Here is an 18,411-nt window from a genome sequence, read left to right as displayed (position 1 = left end):
TTGAAGAGCCTGAAGAGAACTTTTGTGGATGTGTTTTAAAAAAAAAAAAGATCAGCTTCGAACTATGTATCTGCACATAGTCACATTTTTACGTATTTGCACTTTTGTGCTTCTGATCATTTTATTTGTTATATATTTAAATAACTGACCACTGTAATGCCAATTCACTTCTAAATCCAAGTAAAGTATGTTTACATTTCAGATACTTTATATTTTAGTACGAGCGACTATTTTCAATACCATTTAGTAAAATTTCTTATGTATATATTTTTCTTCCATTGTTAGGGTTTATTCTCTGTATTTATTCCTTATGAACAATTTACTTCTACACTGTTGCCTCACAGCGAGAAGGTTCCTGGTTCAAATCCCCCATCAGACAGGGCCTTTCATACACGGGTTTACATGTTCTCCCTGTGCATGTGTGGGGTCCCTCCAGATACTCTGCCTTCCTCCTCCCACAGTCCAAAGACATGCTCTTTATGTTAACTGGTGACTCTAAATTGTCTGTAGATGTGAGTGTTACTACTTGTCTGTCTTCATGTCAGCCCTGTTATTGACTAGTGACAGATATATAACCATATATATATATATAACCATATAACCAGATGGATGTTATTTACTGTTAACCTGCATTAAGAAAACTATTTCCCATTTTGGATTCAACGAAGCACACCTGTCTATCTATCCTATCTATCTAAATGTAGTCACCAAATAAATGGATAGCTGTCAACTCAGACTTTCAAGTACAACTCAACATAAAAACAAGACATTTTCATCTCAACTTGCTGCTTCGTCTTTGTTACTCTTAATGGTATTTAAAACCTGAACTGCACTCAACCTTCACTCTGTTCTTATTAGTTTCAGCTCAAATAATAAACTGCCAAATGAATCAAAAAGTCCTTTTTGAAAGTTCAGGAACACATTCATATTTGTTTATTGCAGGTTCCGTACCGATCCAACACACAAATGTAAAAACAGGAGATCCTTCAGAATAGAAAACAATCAAGAGTCGCTGTCGATACAAACAGATCAAGTTTAACATCATGAGGTCAGATGTGAACGTATGTTTCAGATGATCAAACTCATTTGTTCATCTTAGATGAACATGTCTGCACTGAGATTTTAAAACCACTTCTTCCTCTTGACGGTCTGTCTGATATGTGATCACCATCACGTCACAAACACTTGTACCATACAAGAAGGACTCCGTCTGTACAGCTGGTTTGAACATGAAATGAAGCTCATTTTATAGAAGAAATAATCCCAGAGATAACTACTGAACAGTTGAATAATCACTGTCAATTTTGCCCCCCCCCCGTGGAGGAAATGGTACCTTCAATATCTTTTCATATTTAGCCCTGTACAAAATTTTCTGTTAATAGTAAAACATATCACTCACTCATGAAGGATTTTTGCTGTGGAAAATATATATATAAAAAAAAGGCAGTTTCACTTCATTGGACACCTACCCTGCATCAAGAGTCTCAGGCATGAATAATAATATAGAAATAATTCACCATCTCTCAGATGTTCTTGTTTGCGTTTGTAGCTCATTTAGAGTCATCAGTATAAATATCAGTCTGTTTCATACCTAACTAAAAAAAAAACTCCTAACATTAGCTTTAAACTATTAGCCCTTTTCTATTCACCGTTCAAGATTATCTGCTGAGGGGTGAAAAAGGGGGAAGTTGTCAGTCAATCCAAACCCACTTCTCTCATCTACTCAGTATAATGAATATATTTTTGGTATACTGTATATATATGCCTGTGTTTCTTCCTCATAAGATTCTGGCAAGAACTGTTGTCTGAAACTGCTCATATTTTTGGCACCAACATTCATCAGAAGTACAAACTGTCAACAGATTAAAAGTAAAACATGCGACTTTCAACCTTCACAACAAAGTATCAAAGGACTGTAATACTAGAGTGATAAATAAAAGAGTAAAGATACTAAGAGCCACTGGACTCATTATAAACTGATAATGTGCAGCTGACGGAGGATCACCGTTTGTATTGAGGAGTGTTTCCATGAGGTCAGTTTGTAAAAAAAAAAAAAAAAAAGCTTAGATATGAATCTCACTGCAGCCAAGTCAAACTGATGAGTTTGTGAAGCTGTAGTAGAGTATCTGATTGGCTGGTCAGATGTGATATCATGCAAAGTGCAGGTACCTCAGTATGGGCTGTGGGATGGTCTTTGGCAGTAGGTGATTCAGACAAATAAGTTCTTGATTAAAAAATTCTTGGGAACGCCCCTTTAAGTCTGAACAGGTACTAAGAAAGTCGAAGAATATTGGGTCGAGGATTTGCACTTTGGTTGTAGTTCTGAGCATGACAGTATCTTAATTTTTACATTTAGGTTCAGGGTTTCCTTGGATCTGCACTGGGTCCAGAGTGACATCATCTCTGACCAGCCAATAGCAGTAGAGGTTCAGGAGTTTGTCCACAAAGGTAAGGGCGCAGGAGGTTTATTTTGGTACTGTGTGAGGTCACAATGAGTCTGGGGATCTTCAGGAAGTCGAGGATCTCCTCAGTATGTATGATAGGTGTGATAGCGAGGCTTTTCATAACAAAAGCTTCAGTGTCTCTTCAATGACTCGATGTAATGAAAAGTCGCTCCCAGAGCCCAACTGGTTTCCACCTGGTCGATCGTCCTCGCCAGCTGCAACACACAAAGACACACGCACACACAAAAAGATTCAATAAACATTGCAGTCTGCCTGGTGATCAAGACTCTGGTCCAGAATGTGCTAGGCCTCACCTTAAACTGTTTTTGTGGGGGGAATCCGAGCTCCTGCAGCAGAACTGAGATGTAGACCAGGTCCAGACAGAGAAAGGGACTCTGTGGAGGACTGGTGGACAGACTGCTACACACTGAAACAACACAACAGACAAGAGTTTACACAACATTTAAAAATGGAACAAACAGTAAAGCCAATGAGGACTCATCATAAGTCTTAAAGGTAATGAGGACTCTTCATTAGTCTTAAAGGCAATGAGGACTCTTCATAAGTCTTAAAGGTAATGAGGACTCTTCATAAGTCTTAAAGGTAATGAGGACTCTTCATAAGTCTTAAAGGTAATGAGGACTCATCATAAGTCTTAAAGGCAATGAGGACTCATCATAAGTCTTAAAGGTAATGAGGACTCTTCATTAGTCTTAAAGGTAATGAGGACTCTTCATAAGTCTTAAAGGCAATGAGGACTCATCATAAGTCTTAAAGGTAATGAGGACTCTTCCTAAGTCTTAAAGGTAATGAGGACTCTTCATAAGTCTTAAAGGTAATGAGGACTCTTCCTAAGTCTTAAAGGTAATGAGGACTCTTCATAAGTCTTAAAGGTAATGAGGAGTCTTCATTGGTTCCTACAGTGGCTCTTGGGTATTTTGACGTTTGGTTCTTTTGCCGTAGGGAACTTTTTCAGTTTGTTCTTTTTGCTTTGATCTAATCATGCATTTGTTGTATGTAAAAGCACTTTGTAAACCTTTTTTTTAAAGTGCTATATAAATGAGTGGGTTTAAAGGATTTATCTCAGATGTTAGTTTAGTTAGTTTTCACAGCTTCTGTACTGTCTTGCTTTTTTCCACTGTGGAAACAAAGATGAACCCACCAATTACATGTAAACGCTCTTTTTACTTTTTTGAGAACTACACTACTGCATGTCTCTGAAATGTTCAAACAAGTTCATTATTGGATTAAGTGTAGGTATGTATGGGTTAAGTAGAGTAAGAATTATTTTTTAATGCTATGTTAAATATAATCTGCAAAGAAACACAATAAATAATCTGGAAACAAAAACATTGTGTTTTCACACTCATCTATAACTGGAAATGACTGAAATCACATTTGAGATTATTCCAAACTGTGTAGTAACCCTGGTTAAAGTTCAAGAATATATGATGTAAGAAAATGAAGTGATGAGTATGACGTGCAGTTCACAGTGTTCACAGCCTGATGGCGCCCTCTCACCTCTTATGGCTGCATTGATGTAATCTGAAACCTGAATGGTTCCTCCTGACTTCTCCTCTGAACACAGACAGAAAAAAAAACAGATCACTGATCAGATTAATGAAACATGTTAACAGTTGAGTCACACTGCAGAAAACAAGATTTTACAGAACCTGCAGTAAAATAGATAAAAGTAAAATAGTGTGACAGATTGTAAAACTATCTGATTTAAGGCCTCTTTAATCCATTAAATATCTGTCAAATCTTGTTCTCTTTGTCTCTGAATGCAACAATACCCATGAGACTACGTAGCTGTTGCTGTGGAGAGGCCGTTATCAGGTGTGAATTAATAGTAAGTTTTAAAAAAATGTCTCTTTACAGAGAACAAAACACTTCACCACGCTTACTGAATTTAAAAACTGATTGCATAGCTGTTGTTATCTTGACCAGAAGCTTGCTGTTAACAGAGCACACAACAAAAGAAGATAAGCTCTGTGATTGGCTGTTGTAAGTCAAATCCACCCTTGGGAGTCGTAGTTTATTCTCCATCAGACTTCTTATAGACTTTTTATTATTTAACAGTTATTTTAAACACAGCTGTATATTTATTGTCCTGATGAATCAATCAGAGTTTAAGGTACATCAGAGATATCTGCAGCTTGCAGGCAAGGAGCAAGATTAGCATTGGCCTTTTCATCTTACCGATGATTCCCAGGTCGACAGCGCGGTCATAGTAGTAAGAGAAGGCGTAGAAGTCCATGTCAGCTGCCTCAGACGCCTTCATCACCTTTCTGTACAGAACCTTCTCCACTTTGGTCAGACATGCCTCGTAAACTGGCTCCCCTGAAATTAAAAACACAATGCTTTAAGGTCTTGCATGCTCCAAGTGCATGGTGGGTATTCCAAAAAAGCAAAAAATAAATAAATCACTGCATTGACCGTACCTGCTTTCTGTCCCTTTACAGTGTACACAATGTCAGCGTGCTCCCAACTGCCCGAGTACTCTGGAGCAAGGCACGGGCTGACCAGCTCCGTACTGCCCCCTACTGCACACACACACACACAAACACACACTGTATTAAAGGTATAGTTCCAATGGGGGGTTGTATTAAGTACTTATTATTAGTAAGTGTTCAATGTACAACAGGTTTTATGGCCTGTGTTTGGAAAAACTGTCCAGAGTTGATTTTTACTGGTACAGACGAGTTCATGATTATCACGTATTTGAAACACTAAAAAAGGTCCTGTATAGATGGACCCGTACTCTTAGGCATTCAGCACAAGGTATTAGATCAGCGGTTTTGAAAAAACCGACAAAACAGAGGAATTACTTTTACAGAAGATACTTCTTGCCTTGTAGACAGAAGAATATTTCCAGGGTTGTTTGGTGAGTTTTTGTCATTTATTTATTTATCTATTTATTTAACGCTAGCTCTCCTGGTAGTTGAGTACAGTAGTTCTCTTTAGAAAGAGTGTAGCCAGATTTAGGCTTGGTTTTGCTTAATCCTCTCCAGAAAAATGGTGCAGATGTTGTCATTGGTGCGTCCAAACAGAAGCTGCAGCTCCAAACAGAAGCTGTGCTGACGGCTTTCTTCTCTACATAGAAGACCTATTATTGATTAATAACTCTAAACCTCTCTCTAAAACCCAAGTTCAAAAAAACTTGAACTATCCCTTTAATGTAACACATACATACATACATAACAAACATCTCATAAAACAGAAAGAGAAAACAAACTGGGTCCTGCTAATGATGGAGAAAACAACCTAATGTTTCCATTATTCTGTCCACGCTTTGTACATTAAGACAGACAGACAGACAGACAGTAAGACAGGCAGCAGGGTGGATGTGTGCTGCAGCTTCTTACAGCAGCTAAATCGCAGCAACAGCTGGCAGGCAAGGAATTAATCTTGCTGTGTGTTATTAAAAGATTAGATAATGGCTTATTTATCTGAGAGGACGAGGTGGGGAGGGGGTATAAAGGCAGAGATGAAAGCAAACTGAAAACCAAAAGGAAAAAAATGGACTTCGAATGAGGGGAGGTACATACAGGGGGAGGCTTCCACTCCTCCTAAGACGGCGAGTCGAGCAGACATCAGACCCAGACCCAGATAACTGCAGAGAGAAATCAGACAGGAGACCAGAATACAGACGGGAATTAAAACTTCTACCTTTTTATAAAGTACCTCAAGCTATGAAAGGCTTAAAAATGTACATCATTAATATTGTAACAAACGAACGGTCCAATTTTAAGCAGACACAATTAAACACCAAATATACAAGTACATGAATTGAGATTGTACCAGTGTGTGTGTGTGTGTGTGTGTGTGTGTGTGTGTATACCTGTGAGTGTAGACAGTGTATGTGTTGTTGAACATCTGGAAGGACCTGATATATTCGAAGGGGGAGGTCTGAATGGTTTTCTGTTCAGAGAAATTCAAAACAATGAGAGATTTGACACAAAGTTAATAATATAAGATAACTCATTTAGCTGTTGACCCCCCCCCCCATCTGAGGAAATTCACTTGTTACTGAACAACTAAAAGATTGATTTTAAAAAACTTAAGACAGAAAACAAACATAAAATGAGTAATAATATCAAAAATACATTTATACATACAGTTAGTACACCTGTACTGTCTTATCTTATTCATTTCTTGTACATTTTTTTTCAAGGCAGCTTAAGCTTAAATGTGATGAAATGTGCTTTATCAATGACATTTCTATGACTATTGCCACATCATAAAGCCTCATCAGGGTTTCTCATTGACTCTTTATTGACTCTATTGGACTCAATTGATTGGAGCTAGTAATTGGTACTATCTCAGCTGCTGTTAGTAACTGCTGCATGCTGGGTAAAACACTGTGAAACTGCAGTTTCTCCTAAGTAAGTGTATCTTGAGTGTTGACTTTGAGGAATGAGAGTAAGTGGGTCCAAAGACATCAGCCTTTAATCTGTCCATTCCTCAGCCCTACCCCCTCCCATCCCTGTTTAAACCCCTTACTCATTTTTTTTTTTTAAAAAGAGAATCTTTAGCACAGAAGCAGAGCAGAGAGGGAGGAGGATCGAGGGAGGGAGGTCTTTAAGATGAAAGAAAAGAAGCAAAAGAAGAAACAGGAAAGAGCAAAAGATGAACCACGGAAGAAGAAGTAGGGGAAGAAAAAAGAATAAGAGGAAGAGAAAGGACAATATCTTTGTGGTGGTGAGTGGAGATCTGATGACACAGTGAACTGCTCTTCAATCCTTCATGTACACAGCCTGACCTACATAACAAATACCCCCCCCCCCTTCTTTTCTCCCTTTCTGCCCCCCTCCTACTGATGTGAGGGTGTTTATTTGGGATTAGCGGGGCATTTACAGATTAAAGCCTCTAAGATGGGGCCATCATGGTAGTTTGACAGATTCGCCTTCGTTATGACAGAGGGAGGGAGGCAGAGAGAGAATCTTCCTCTCTCTCCACCACTCCCTTTATAACCGTTCTCTTTCACTGGCTTGTGTCTTTGTTGATCACCCTTACCTCATCCTGAGGGCTGAAGGTGATCTGAGTTGAGCCACCCCCCAAATCCAACATCCCCACCGTGGGCGAGTCAGCACCGTGAAGATCACCTGTGGAGAGAAAAGAGAGAGAGCGGAAGGACGGGAGAGAGGGGGGAGGAAATGAGAGGGGGGAGAGAAACAAGAAAAAAAACAGATTAGAAAAAACAGAGAGAGAGAGAGAGCTGTGGTATAATCCAATAACAGGTAATCACTATTTCTCGTCCCCATTAATCTGTTTTTATAAAACACACTCATGTACAGAGTCAGCCTACAACCACACAAGGTGGAAAACACAAAACTGTATTCCTCCCATCAATCAAGTATTCTTAAAACGATGTAATACGCTGCTCAAAAACATCAAAGGACCTCCTTATCGTCACAGTATAACACCAAGTCAGTTTAACTTCCCTGCTCTCCTTGTGTAACGGTCAGTCTACTCGACTGGTATCTCCTCCATGCTCGCCAGACTGAGCTGGGTCTGATCTGGTCCGCTCCAGAAAAATGATCGGTGCAGATGTTGTCATTGGTGCGTGTGGAGTGCTGACGTTTACATTCAGTGGAGCTAACCACCACCACCAACTGAAAACCCCACCGATAGAAACATAGTCCCAAAGAAAAGGGCTGTCTGATGTATAAGTGAAGTGGAGAAATTATATATCAATATAAAGTGTTTACGTGAACAACTCTTTAACATGACAGACTGTTTTTAAGTGGCTAAAGTACATGGTACTCATGGTCCAGAGGTTTAACTGACTTGGTGTTAAACTGTGACCAGAGGCGTCGTATTGGGTGAAGAGGTAAGTTGTTTAAGGGCTCATGACTGACAGGGGCCCTAAAAAATATAAGAGCATAACTTTATTTGTATTTATATTAATTCATAAACATAGGCTGTCACTATGAGAGAATACTGTCCTCATAATAATAATAATTATAATAATATTTTTAACATTCAGATAGCCTCACTGTTGTTTAAATGAGGATATATTACAGTATATATTACTCCCATTTTCACGGTGTAAAATAAATAATAGTTGTTTAACGTTTTAATGAGTCATTTGTGTGATTGATGTGTTATTGAAATTCTGCAGGGTTAGTTTGGGCTGTAGTGGTGGGGCCCAATGTAAAATCTTTTCATGGGGTCCAGAGGTCCTGGTGGTGCCCCAGACTGTTCAACAATTCAGTGTTCCTATATTTTTTTAAGCAGTGAGTGTATATAATATAATATGTGGATACTGTGTCTGTGTGTTGTATGCTCACCAGTTAGGAAGTTGACAGTAATCCAGGCAGAAATCCCTGAAAGAAAAAAAACAACAGGTTTGAGTCAACAGGTCAATGTGCATTTTATCAGCGGTCCAGGATGCTGCTGTTGTGAAAATGTAGGTAGCATTATCTTGGCATACTTTGGAACAATCAGCCTAACCAACAATCAGCCTAACCAAAAGAAAAAGTCAATGATTTAAGTCACCGGGGGAGAAAATCTTGAATCAACTAGCATCTTAACCAGTCAAATCTGTGTCACTCTTTAATGCTTTGTCCCTGAATCCGGGGCTATGCAGGAGCAACTGCATGGCAGAGTCTTAAAATGACTCTTTGGTGTCCATCGTTCAAAAGATTTTTTACTAAGAACACAATTATCAAGAAGTCTACACATCACATGTCTCCTCCTCTGCAAAAAAGTAAAAACACAGCGAAGACTACTATCGTGTGTTAAAAAAAAAGAAAAAAAAAAAGTGTTTCTTTGAAACGTGAAACGTGTTCAATCTCTGCCATGAAAAACCTAGGAGATCCTGCAGGGAGAAGAGGGTCTAACCCTGTGGACCTGAGCTAACATTAACCCTTAAAAAAACTATCACTTTAAAGGATAGTCCTTGGATGTTCAAAGAACATTATCAAGAAGTCTACACAAGAAGTCTTGAATGTTCAAAGAACATCCAAGGAAGGCCTGTATGCAAAATGTAATCCAACATATTTTATTAGAAATGTTCTGCCAATTAACTTAATCAATAATGGACTTCCATCATGTTGAACTCTTGTATGCTGATGTGCGGTGGATACCTTTGAAAATGCAGCCCAAAGTTATCAAAGGATTTCTGAGTGAAAGTCTAAAGTATAGATATAAAATCTGACGTGTTGTGAGCTCTCTGATGTTCGGCTCATTCGGGTCAAACTCAAAGATGACATTAGTGTCTGTGGTCGAATATTTGCACTCAGCTGAATGCATTAGTGCCTTTTACCAGCGACCTCTGACCTGGTCTGCATGCAGGAGTGGGTGATTAAAGGGCTTGATAGAAACTGTATCATAGAAGCTTTACTGTAAAACTCTTAGGCAGAGACACTAAGAAGCAATTTCCAAACAAAACAAACAAGTACAGAGAGAGCGAAGGCTTTAGGTCGGGAGGCTAAACACCGGCACTTAGCACCCTGCTGCCCCCCCACAAACCACTCAGAGGTCTGCATTAACAATAAGTCGCCTCCATTCAGGACGCTCGGAGGGTAATCTCAGAGAGAGATAAGCATCCAGGCCAAGAACGGCAAAATATCTGCGTAATAATAAGGCTGATGGAAGCCGGTTAGACTTAGAAAGGAATGGCAAGGCAGCCATGGCGGAAGAATCTGTCCATTAGTGGCTCGTTGACTGGACGAAAAGTGGAGCGGGATAAGAAGTTAATTCACTAATCATCAAAAGATGAGTGAAGTAACAAGCTGATCCCACTCAGAGACAAGGAGAAAACATTTCAGCTTCAGAAATAAACTGAGGGGGGAATAATCATCCTCCCTCCCTCCCCTTTCAAGATTAAGTGGGACATTATCCCACATGGCCATAATTGCTTGTATGAACTACTTTAGGATTGGATTATATGTGGGCGAGCTTGGTTCCATAAAGAGCGAGCATTTAAAACACAGAACCTACATGGGATTCCTATATATATATATATGTATCCACCAACAGTGGAATTAGTGCAGCCAGGCTCATTGTGATAGCAGAGAAGGAGAGAGGTCACAGCAGGGCCAAAACTGTGGGACTGCTGAATAATGTGCATCAAACATCTGGACATCCAGGAGCTGAAGGGAGCACATCTGGATCCAGCAGGGATGATATCAATAAGTTCCTCCAAATGTAAAGGATGCTGGAAACCATCAATCATCAAAAGTTCTTACTGCAGGGTTGTCAAGATGGGAAACAAATCTTTATGGAAGTTGGAAGACATTCTTTTCTGATTTCCTACTTGAGCTTTTATTTCAGTGAAGGGGATATGGTGTATGAACCTCCCGCAGTAGTAACAGGTGTTCTCTGTGTTTTTAGAATGCAGCAGCTAAATCTGTAGTTCTATCAGAACCAGCGCAACAATTTGTAGTAGTTGGCGTCCTGAAGACGCCGTCTATTTCAGCATGGATCTCCACCTTCTCTTGTAGCTAGCTACAAAACTGCGCTATAAACAAGAAAACATTATTCCAAAACATAAATGCAAATTATGTTTTTTGAAGAGGATATATTTTGCAGTTGTATTGCTGATAACAGTAAGTATTATGGGTGATGCAATGCATCCTGGTAAATGTAGGCACCTCCAGCAGGAAAATCAGGATTTAATGTCAGTGTAGGACCCACTAAGGAACTCCATGAGTGTGTTTTTTTCTTTTCAAAGTTAAATCAGCAGGTTTTCAACATGAGGACCGTTCTCTCCTGATTCATCTAATTTGTAATCCTCCTTATTGTTTAATCCTCCGTATTGGCAGTTTTCTTTGGGGAAATCAGAGTTGGACCTCTGAGGTCTTTCTGTGTAGTGCAACATGTGAGCTGCTTCACAGATTAAACAAATGAAATGATAAGGAGATGTGGTGAGGCACAAATTCCCTGTAATCTAATAAACGTATAAAGAGATGGTGGATCATGTTCAGGACGAGGCCTTGAAAACTCTTCACAGTCCACGGAAAAGCTGACCATTCAGCTGTTTCTATTTCATGGTTAAACCACTGAATTCATGCTGTTAGAATATGAGCTCAGAGGAAACTCTCTAATACATGGTAAAGTGCCAGAATGAGAGAAGACACCATCTCTAAGGTTATAACATCAAGAACTGATTTGATGCTGGTTTCATTTTGAACCACACATTTTATTCTTTAAGTAGATATTAAAGCCTCTTGATAAGACATTGTACCTTCGTCAGTGCCATCCATAATCGAGACGCAGTCATCTCTCGACAAAAACGGAGACTTCAGAAACACTGCCTGCACCTGGACACAAAGCAGATTCATAGCATGTAAAAATACTTTGTTACACGTTTACAAGTAATATGATTAAGTTGAAAAAGTTGCCACAATAAAAAAAAACTCAGGTATTATCCAGAAAACGAGGTTGACGTAATAACAGTGGAGAATGAAAACTCTAATCTTATATGTTATATTCTATCATAAATCATGTTTACTAATATACTGATGTAAAGGCAGGCTGTTACTGCTGGAGTTGGTTGAGTTGGAGCTCATTCAGACCTTTTTTGCAACTAATAATAACTTTATTCTTCAAAAAATGCTGATTACTTTTCTCCATTTACTAAAAGTTTGTTTGGTCTTAAACCAAATAAAGTAGAAACCAAAAAAGGGGAAAAATAATGTCAGAGCCCAAACTGACTCTTTCACAAGAGTCTTGTTTATCTAACAAAAAGTCCAATCCTCCAAAGTTTGACAAATCTTCACACTAAAGAATCATGAAGCATGAGATGCTTTAAATGATTAATGGCTTACATAAACATAAAGATGGCTGCTAATTTATTTCATATTAATCCATGTATTACCTAAGAGCCTAATGGTTTCAGCGGAACTTTTGATTTATAAAAAAAGAAAAGAAGAAGCAGTAAAAAGCACAATGTTTCCACCTGCAGTTCAATGTCACAAGCCTGCACGTTACTTAAAAATGTAAATCCATGAGACTTTAATACTTTTATATAACCTAAAATATATTAAATCAATATAGCAGAGAATATAACATATTAATATTAAACAATAATTTGGCATAAACTATAGTGTGAATAACATTGTATTTGATGATGAATAAAAACAATATTTGAATATTATAATTAAATAAAGGCTAATGCTGACCCCTCCCTCTGTCTGTATAATCAGCTCTGTGTTTGGCTGCATCTGAAACAGTTTGATAATAAGAGCAAAGCTTCAGATTAAATCATATTTTGGCTGACTACTGGAGTTCTGTTATTACTACTGATTACTTAAAAGCTATTTTTTTGGCCATGATGATGATGATGATGATGATGATTATGGTGATGATGATGATGATGAAGATAACGATGATGTGACCGTCATAAGACAGCAGAGGAGGCTTTAGCTTCCTGTGAGGATGTTAATGCAGAGAGGCTCTATGTGAAGAAAAACTCAAAGTGAGAACTTGGGTAGATTATTGATTCTTACATGCTTTTGATCAAGAGTGTGAGCAGTAAAGGTGAATACAGTATTAAACAAAAATACTGCTGTCATTTTCGATCTGGTCTGCTACAACCCTAAATCCCTCTAGGGTGTGTTTCAGGCTCAGCAGGGGTTTTTTTTTTATCTGAAGACTTATTCTGAGAACAAACTGCAGATAAACTGCTTGTTGGCAGTGTCTCACCTGGTCCAGCAGGTGTTTGGCCTTCTCTCCAGGCAGCAGGCGGAGGCCGGCTGTGGCCTTCAGAACCACAGGGGTGACATTCCAGACTGAGGAGGGGACGCTGGACTTGGCCACCTCCAGAAGCTCAACGATTCCTGCCATACACTGGACACAATCAGAAAATTACTATGAAAACTGAAGAGAACGTGAAAACATGGTTTACTCTGATTTCAAAGTGGATTTAGGGACTTTAGATCTGGCTAATAATCAGACATGATGATGTCATAGAAAGACAGAAAGTAGAGGTCCCAGTGATAGAAAGAAAAAAAGCATGGCTTATATATGTCAAATAGAAGTGCATGTAGGTCGATACAGCGCAGAAATATCAGCTGTACCTGCTCTGGATCATCAGCGTATGCAGACAGTCCAGGTTTGATGGCTCTGAATGTCTCATGGTTCAGTTTAGGAGCTTCTGCAGGAAACATGACAAACATACCTAAAAGTTTAGAAAGAATCTGCAGGTATGCACATATTCAACATAATGAAGAACTCCCCTTTTCTCCACTTGTGTCAAATAATCAAAGATGTCATTTGAATTTAACTCTTTAACTGAGCGACCCAGGATCTGTGCCTACATTTGAGCTGTTTTTAAGCTCTTAATGACAATCCCAGTCTGTATAACTAACAGGTGCTGCCATTAGTCCGGTTAGCTCTGATGCTAACAAAGGAGCCAAAATAGCACTCAGCCTGTGTGATTTAGCTTAGCGGTTAAATGCGATAATGAAGGCATTTGGACCAGGCTCTGCAGGAAACTTTCTCTAAGCCTAATAAACCAAAAACCTCTCAAACACACTAATGAGTTTTTGTCCATTTTGACTCTGGCAGCAGCACCACAGCAGAGCACGACTTACAGGCTGAAAGCTCCTCTTGTCTGCTGGGATTTACATCTGGTAATTAATGTTTGGGGCCAACGTGTGTGGATTTTAAATACACTAAAAGCAATTCAGTGAGGTCTGCTTTACAAACATCTCAGTTTAATCTAAAAGGATCTGTCTGAATCCATTTAGCATCGATTATAGAGGTTTAACTTCCAGATAACCTGATTAATATTTGGAATAAATATCAGTTTAGGTCCCAAAAAATCTGATCCAGCCTTCAGGATCTGAGTGGTTCATTTTAGTATTAAATTTTATGAAACTGACAGGAAGCCTTTGTCAATACATGGTTCTCTTAGCAAACGTTAAAGAATGCATGTGCAGCACTGTGGCCCAAAAACAATGTTATATAAACATTTTCAGTATTTAGAGTAAAAGCTACTTTTAGGAAATCTATGTAAGACCCTCATCCTGGCATTTCCTCCATCGTTTATTATTCTGTTTATCACATGCCCCCTGTGATTGACAAACCTCAACCTATAGCTAACGCCTACAGGGAGTATTTCATTTTGATACATTGCATTAACTAAAAACTTTAAAAATCAAAAGTGAACTACAGTATGAAACTGAATTAATGCTTAATGCTTGAAAAATGAAGAAATGTTGGTGGAAAAAACAAAATTTACACGCTTTTAGAAAAAAACAGTAACATCAGAATAATAAAGTTTCTGCTGTTTGCCTTAAGAAGAGCACAGAGACTCTGTTGTTGTATATAAAAACATTAACATGATTAAAAACATGTTGTCTCCTCAGAATGTACCTGACTCCCCTCAGATGTGTCAAATATAATTTAATCTGTAGTATCAGTCGACTGTTACAAGACTCTAAAACCTTTATAAATCTTTCTCTTTCATATCTTATAAACAAAACACTGAGAGAAAGTTTTGATTGTAACAACACCATAAAACACATTATTAATACTCATTAAACACAGAAACAGTGTGAGCTGTCTGACTGTAAAATTTGTGTTTTTCTTCCTACTGTGTAAGGGCAAAATCATCCACTAATGTATTAGTGGAGCTCATAGCAGATCCCGGGGGCTGACCTGCAGATCTGAATTCTAAGCTAACAAGGAAGTTTCATTCTTGATTTCACAAACTTTTTTTTAATTATTCACTGGTGTTTTAAACTGATGTGCAGATTGAGTCACATAAACTGTTTTTGGGTTGCTTTCCTTATAAATTATTGTCATCAATCTACATGTGTGAGTGAAGTTTGGCATGGACTCTTATTGGCTGTGCTGTTTATCGTGTCAGGGCAATAAGATCTCCGATCTGTCCTCTACAGTACCTTTGTTCTCTATCTGGAACTTGAAGATGTGAATTCTTGTCCCAGTGCTCCCAGCATCAAACATGATGCCATACTGAAACTGGATGCGGGATGCGGGTCGATCATCGCTGAGCTTGTTTGAGCTGGGGCTGGCATGCGGAGGTAGTCTGTAGGCCTCAGGCTTTGATGCGCCGTAATGCCGCTTCACGAACATGAGGTAGGCGAGCAAGCAGCCCACGCAGAGGAAAACTCCAGCCAGCTTTGGTCTCTTCATGATGACTCATTCTGTGTGGAGCGACAAGTGCTGCATTCTGAGAGTTCCTGCTGGAAGAATCGAAGAAGACACTTCATGATTCACAACAAACAGGACACTTTTATCAGCCTTCAGCCACGTGTCCTCAACAGCTGCTAAATCAGTATAAACTGTCACTTGTGCATTTGAAATAAGCCTGTCTTGTTTTTAAACTGGGTCTACTGCTATAATGTTTTTTTAAATTCAATACATATCTTTAAAGAAAAATCTAAATCGACTGCAATTTTACTTCAATTGAAAGTGCTGTTAAATCAACATTCACTATCCACTTTGTCCTGTTCCCCAATGCTCCCATACATTAGTCACTGTGTGGAGGTGTGGGCCAACACATACAAAACAAACACAAGTGACACACAATCGATCCTTTTTCTTCATAAAAGAGCCATAAAAAATGTAAATAAATGGTAAATGTGCGTCTGCTAAGTGAATTGTAGAATTGTAGGTAAATAGACTTGAGCTTGTGTAACACTTTTGTAGTGTTTTTACACCGCACACCTATCCATTTCCACACACACACACACACACACACACACACACACACACACACACACACACACACACACACACACACACACACACACACACACACACACACACACACACACACACACACACACACACACACACACACACACACACACACAGATGTGAGACATTAAAGAGGATTAAACAGACTAAATGTCTAAATGTGAGCTCTTATTCAAATGTCAGGTACATACATATTACAACATATTAATAGCTCTGCTAAGTCAGATACATTGACACACTACCTGTGCTTTAGGGTTTTATGTTTTCACACCTGACTTACACATACACAGTGAACTATCCACGGACTGATGTCTCCCCGGTCAAAGGCTGTTTCAGAGAGAACAAACTGCGATCACATGTGACTACTTACCGAGTTCAGACCATCAGCAACATCTCCGTCAAATAGTTGCCATGTCCTCTTTCTTCTCTGCTCCTCTCCAGTGTCAACACGGCGCTGTCTGATGACGTCACTTGAACGGAGGTGGTAACGTGGCCAAAAACACGAATGCGCCTTAATATCAAAAGTCAATTTAATGCATTTAAACCTTCTTTTACCAGCAACAGTTTGACCTTACAATTTACTACAGGAAGCAGATTTGCATTCTTCGGTAGACAGTAGACTTAACGCTCAAACAAAAAACCAGAATGGCAAAGAAATACATAAATGTGTAGAAATGTAATGTAGGCCTACAGGTCGCTACAGGAATAATAATTATTCAGTAGTTTCATATTTAATACATTCAGTCAGCACACAGCACCTCTCAGTCTGTGAATAGCTTATTTTCTCATTTTTTTAGACTCAGCCCTCAGAACACTTTCATAGCTCATACATTCATCCAAGTGAATACTCAGACTTATGTCCTTGTGATCACACAGCCTCTTAACCTGCTGGTGTTTATCAGGAACAAATTGTAATTGAGATGCAAGATCTTCACAAATATTTTGACATATAATAAAATAAATTGACTGACTATCATGCAATCGAAGGTAATAATTAATCAGCTTGTTTCCTTGTTAATTTAAATGAGAATTTAAAACGAATATACAAATTACAGACCTTATTCCTTTCCCAAAACTATATCCTTGCCTCCATTTGTATACAATTTCCATTTCATTTAGTAGTAAGTAATTAGAAGTTTACTTTATAAATATTTTTAACTTGAGTGTCAAATAATTGTTTGCTGTGTCTGACATTTAAATACTTAAACAAAATTAGATTAACAATGAAAATGAGGGCAGACGATGAATCCTGATGAATTTATTTCTTGATTTCAGATTCCATTATCATAGTTATGGCAAAAGAGAGAATAAAGATAATTTGGTGGTGTAAAATATATATATACTCACAATAAAATTAACAGATGATTACCTAAAGTCTCTGCAGTCCCAAATACTTATTATTGCATCAAATTCCCATGAGTGTTAGGGAGAGAAAGGAGAAAAATATTATCAATGAAATATTGAAAACTGTTAGTAGACATCCTCTTCTCCTTCCTCTCCAGAGGATGAACCCTTTAGTTCGGGATGACCTTCTCTCAGCGCCCCCTTCAGGACAATTATTGTCATGTTAAACTGCTGCTCGGTCTCTATTTAACATGAGCCTGCAATGAACCCTGCAGGTTGTAGGGGGCGCCAACATGATTACACACATGATAAATAAAAGTAAGAATAATCATTTTCCATCTTTCTTTCTGCGTCTGTCGGCAGCAGCTGGTGTGAGGCCGCTCATTACCCCATTAATCTGCTGCAGCCAATCAGACGCAGCGGTGTGTGTGATGAGGGTCTGTGGGGAATCTGGTGGGAAGACACTGCCCCATTCACTGCAGAGGGCGGGCTGTGACACACCATATGGTGAGAGAGTGTATGTTTGTTGGGATATGGGTGGGGGGTGCAGAGAGAGTGTGTGTGTGTGTGTGTGTGTGTGTGTGTGTGTGTGTGTGTGTGTGTATGTGAGAATGTGTGTGTGGAGGCCTTTCAGGGGAAAGAACAAACTGTTGCGCACATAAAAATGACTCAGTTTTTTGAATGAATTCCTTAGACCCTGATGGAAAAATAAAAATAAATATTCATGCAATTAGAAGAACAAACGTATTGACATTTGTGTTTTGATTATATCAGTTATAAATGTATTTCATCACTTCCATGTTCAGGCTGGTACCAGTTTAGCTAGTTTTCCTGACCTTACATTCTGACTTATTGTTAAGTATGTTGTTTACAAGATTATTATCATTACTTATTATAATGGAAATCAGGAAAGCAACTTCAGCTTATACATTCAGTGAATGTT

General features: G+C 38.7%; 1 protein-coding gene across 3 annotated transcripts; it reads right to left on the bottom strand.

The window, feature by feature from the left end:
* Positions 1–910: 910 nt before the first annotated feature.
* On the bottom strand, positions 911–16,577 carry entpd6 (ectonucleoside triphosphate diphosphohydrolase 6). 3 transcript variants are annotated; one of them, XM_020626132.3, is made up of 14 exons: positions 16,495–16,577; positions 15,305–15,607; positions 13,475–13,551; positions 13,101–13,244; positions 11,641–11,716; positions 8,741–8,776; positions 7,464–7,552; positions 6,289–6,368; positions 5,996–6,060; positions 4,889–4,990; positions 4,647–4,787; positions 3,966–4,022; positions 2,759–2,871; positions 911–2,659 (listed from the first exon to the last, which is right to left on the bottom strand). In XM_020626132.3, the coding sequence occupies exons 2-14, from the start codon at positions 15,555–15,557 to the stop codon at positions 2,576–2,578; spliced, it is 1,317 nt and encodes a 438-aa protein (XP_020481788.1). In that variant the 5' UTR covers positions 15,558–15,607; positions 16,495–16,577; the 3' UTR covers positions 911–2,575. The 3 variants fall into 3 exon arrangements, with proteins under 3 accessions (XP_020481788.1, XP_065815777.1, XP_020481795.1); XM_065959705.1 differs by having other exon boundaries at positions 4,889–4,987; XM_020626139.3 differs by having other exon boundaries at positions 15,305–15,604; positions 16,495–16,564.
* Between the last annotated feature and the right edge of the window lie 1,834 nt (positions 16,578–18,411).

The sequence above is a fragment of the Labrus bergylta genome, chromosome 10, assembly GCF_963930695.1.
Source record: "Labrus bergylta chromosome 10, fLabBer1.1, whole genome shotgun sequence".
NCBI lineage: Eukaryota > Metazoa > Chordata > Actinopteri > Labriformes > Labridae > Labrus > Labrus bergylta.
This window is presented reverse-complemented; position numbering and strand designations above follow the sequence as displayed.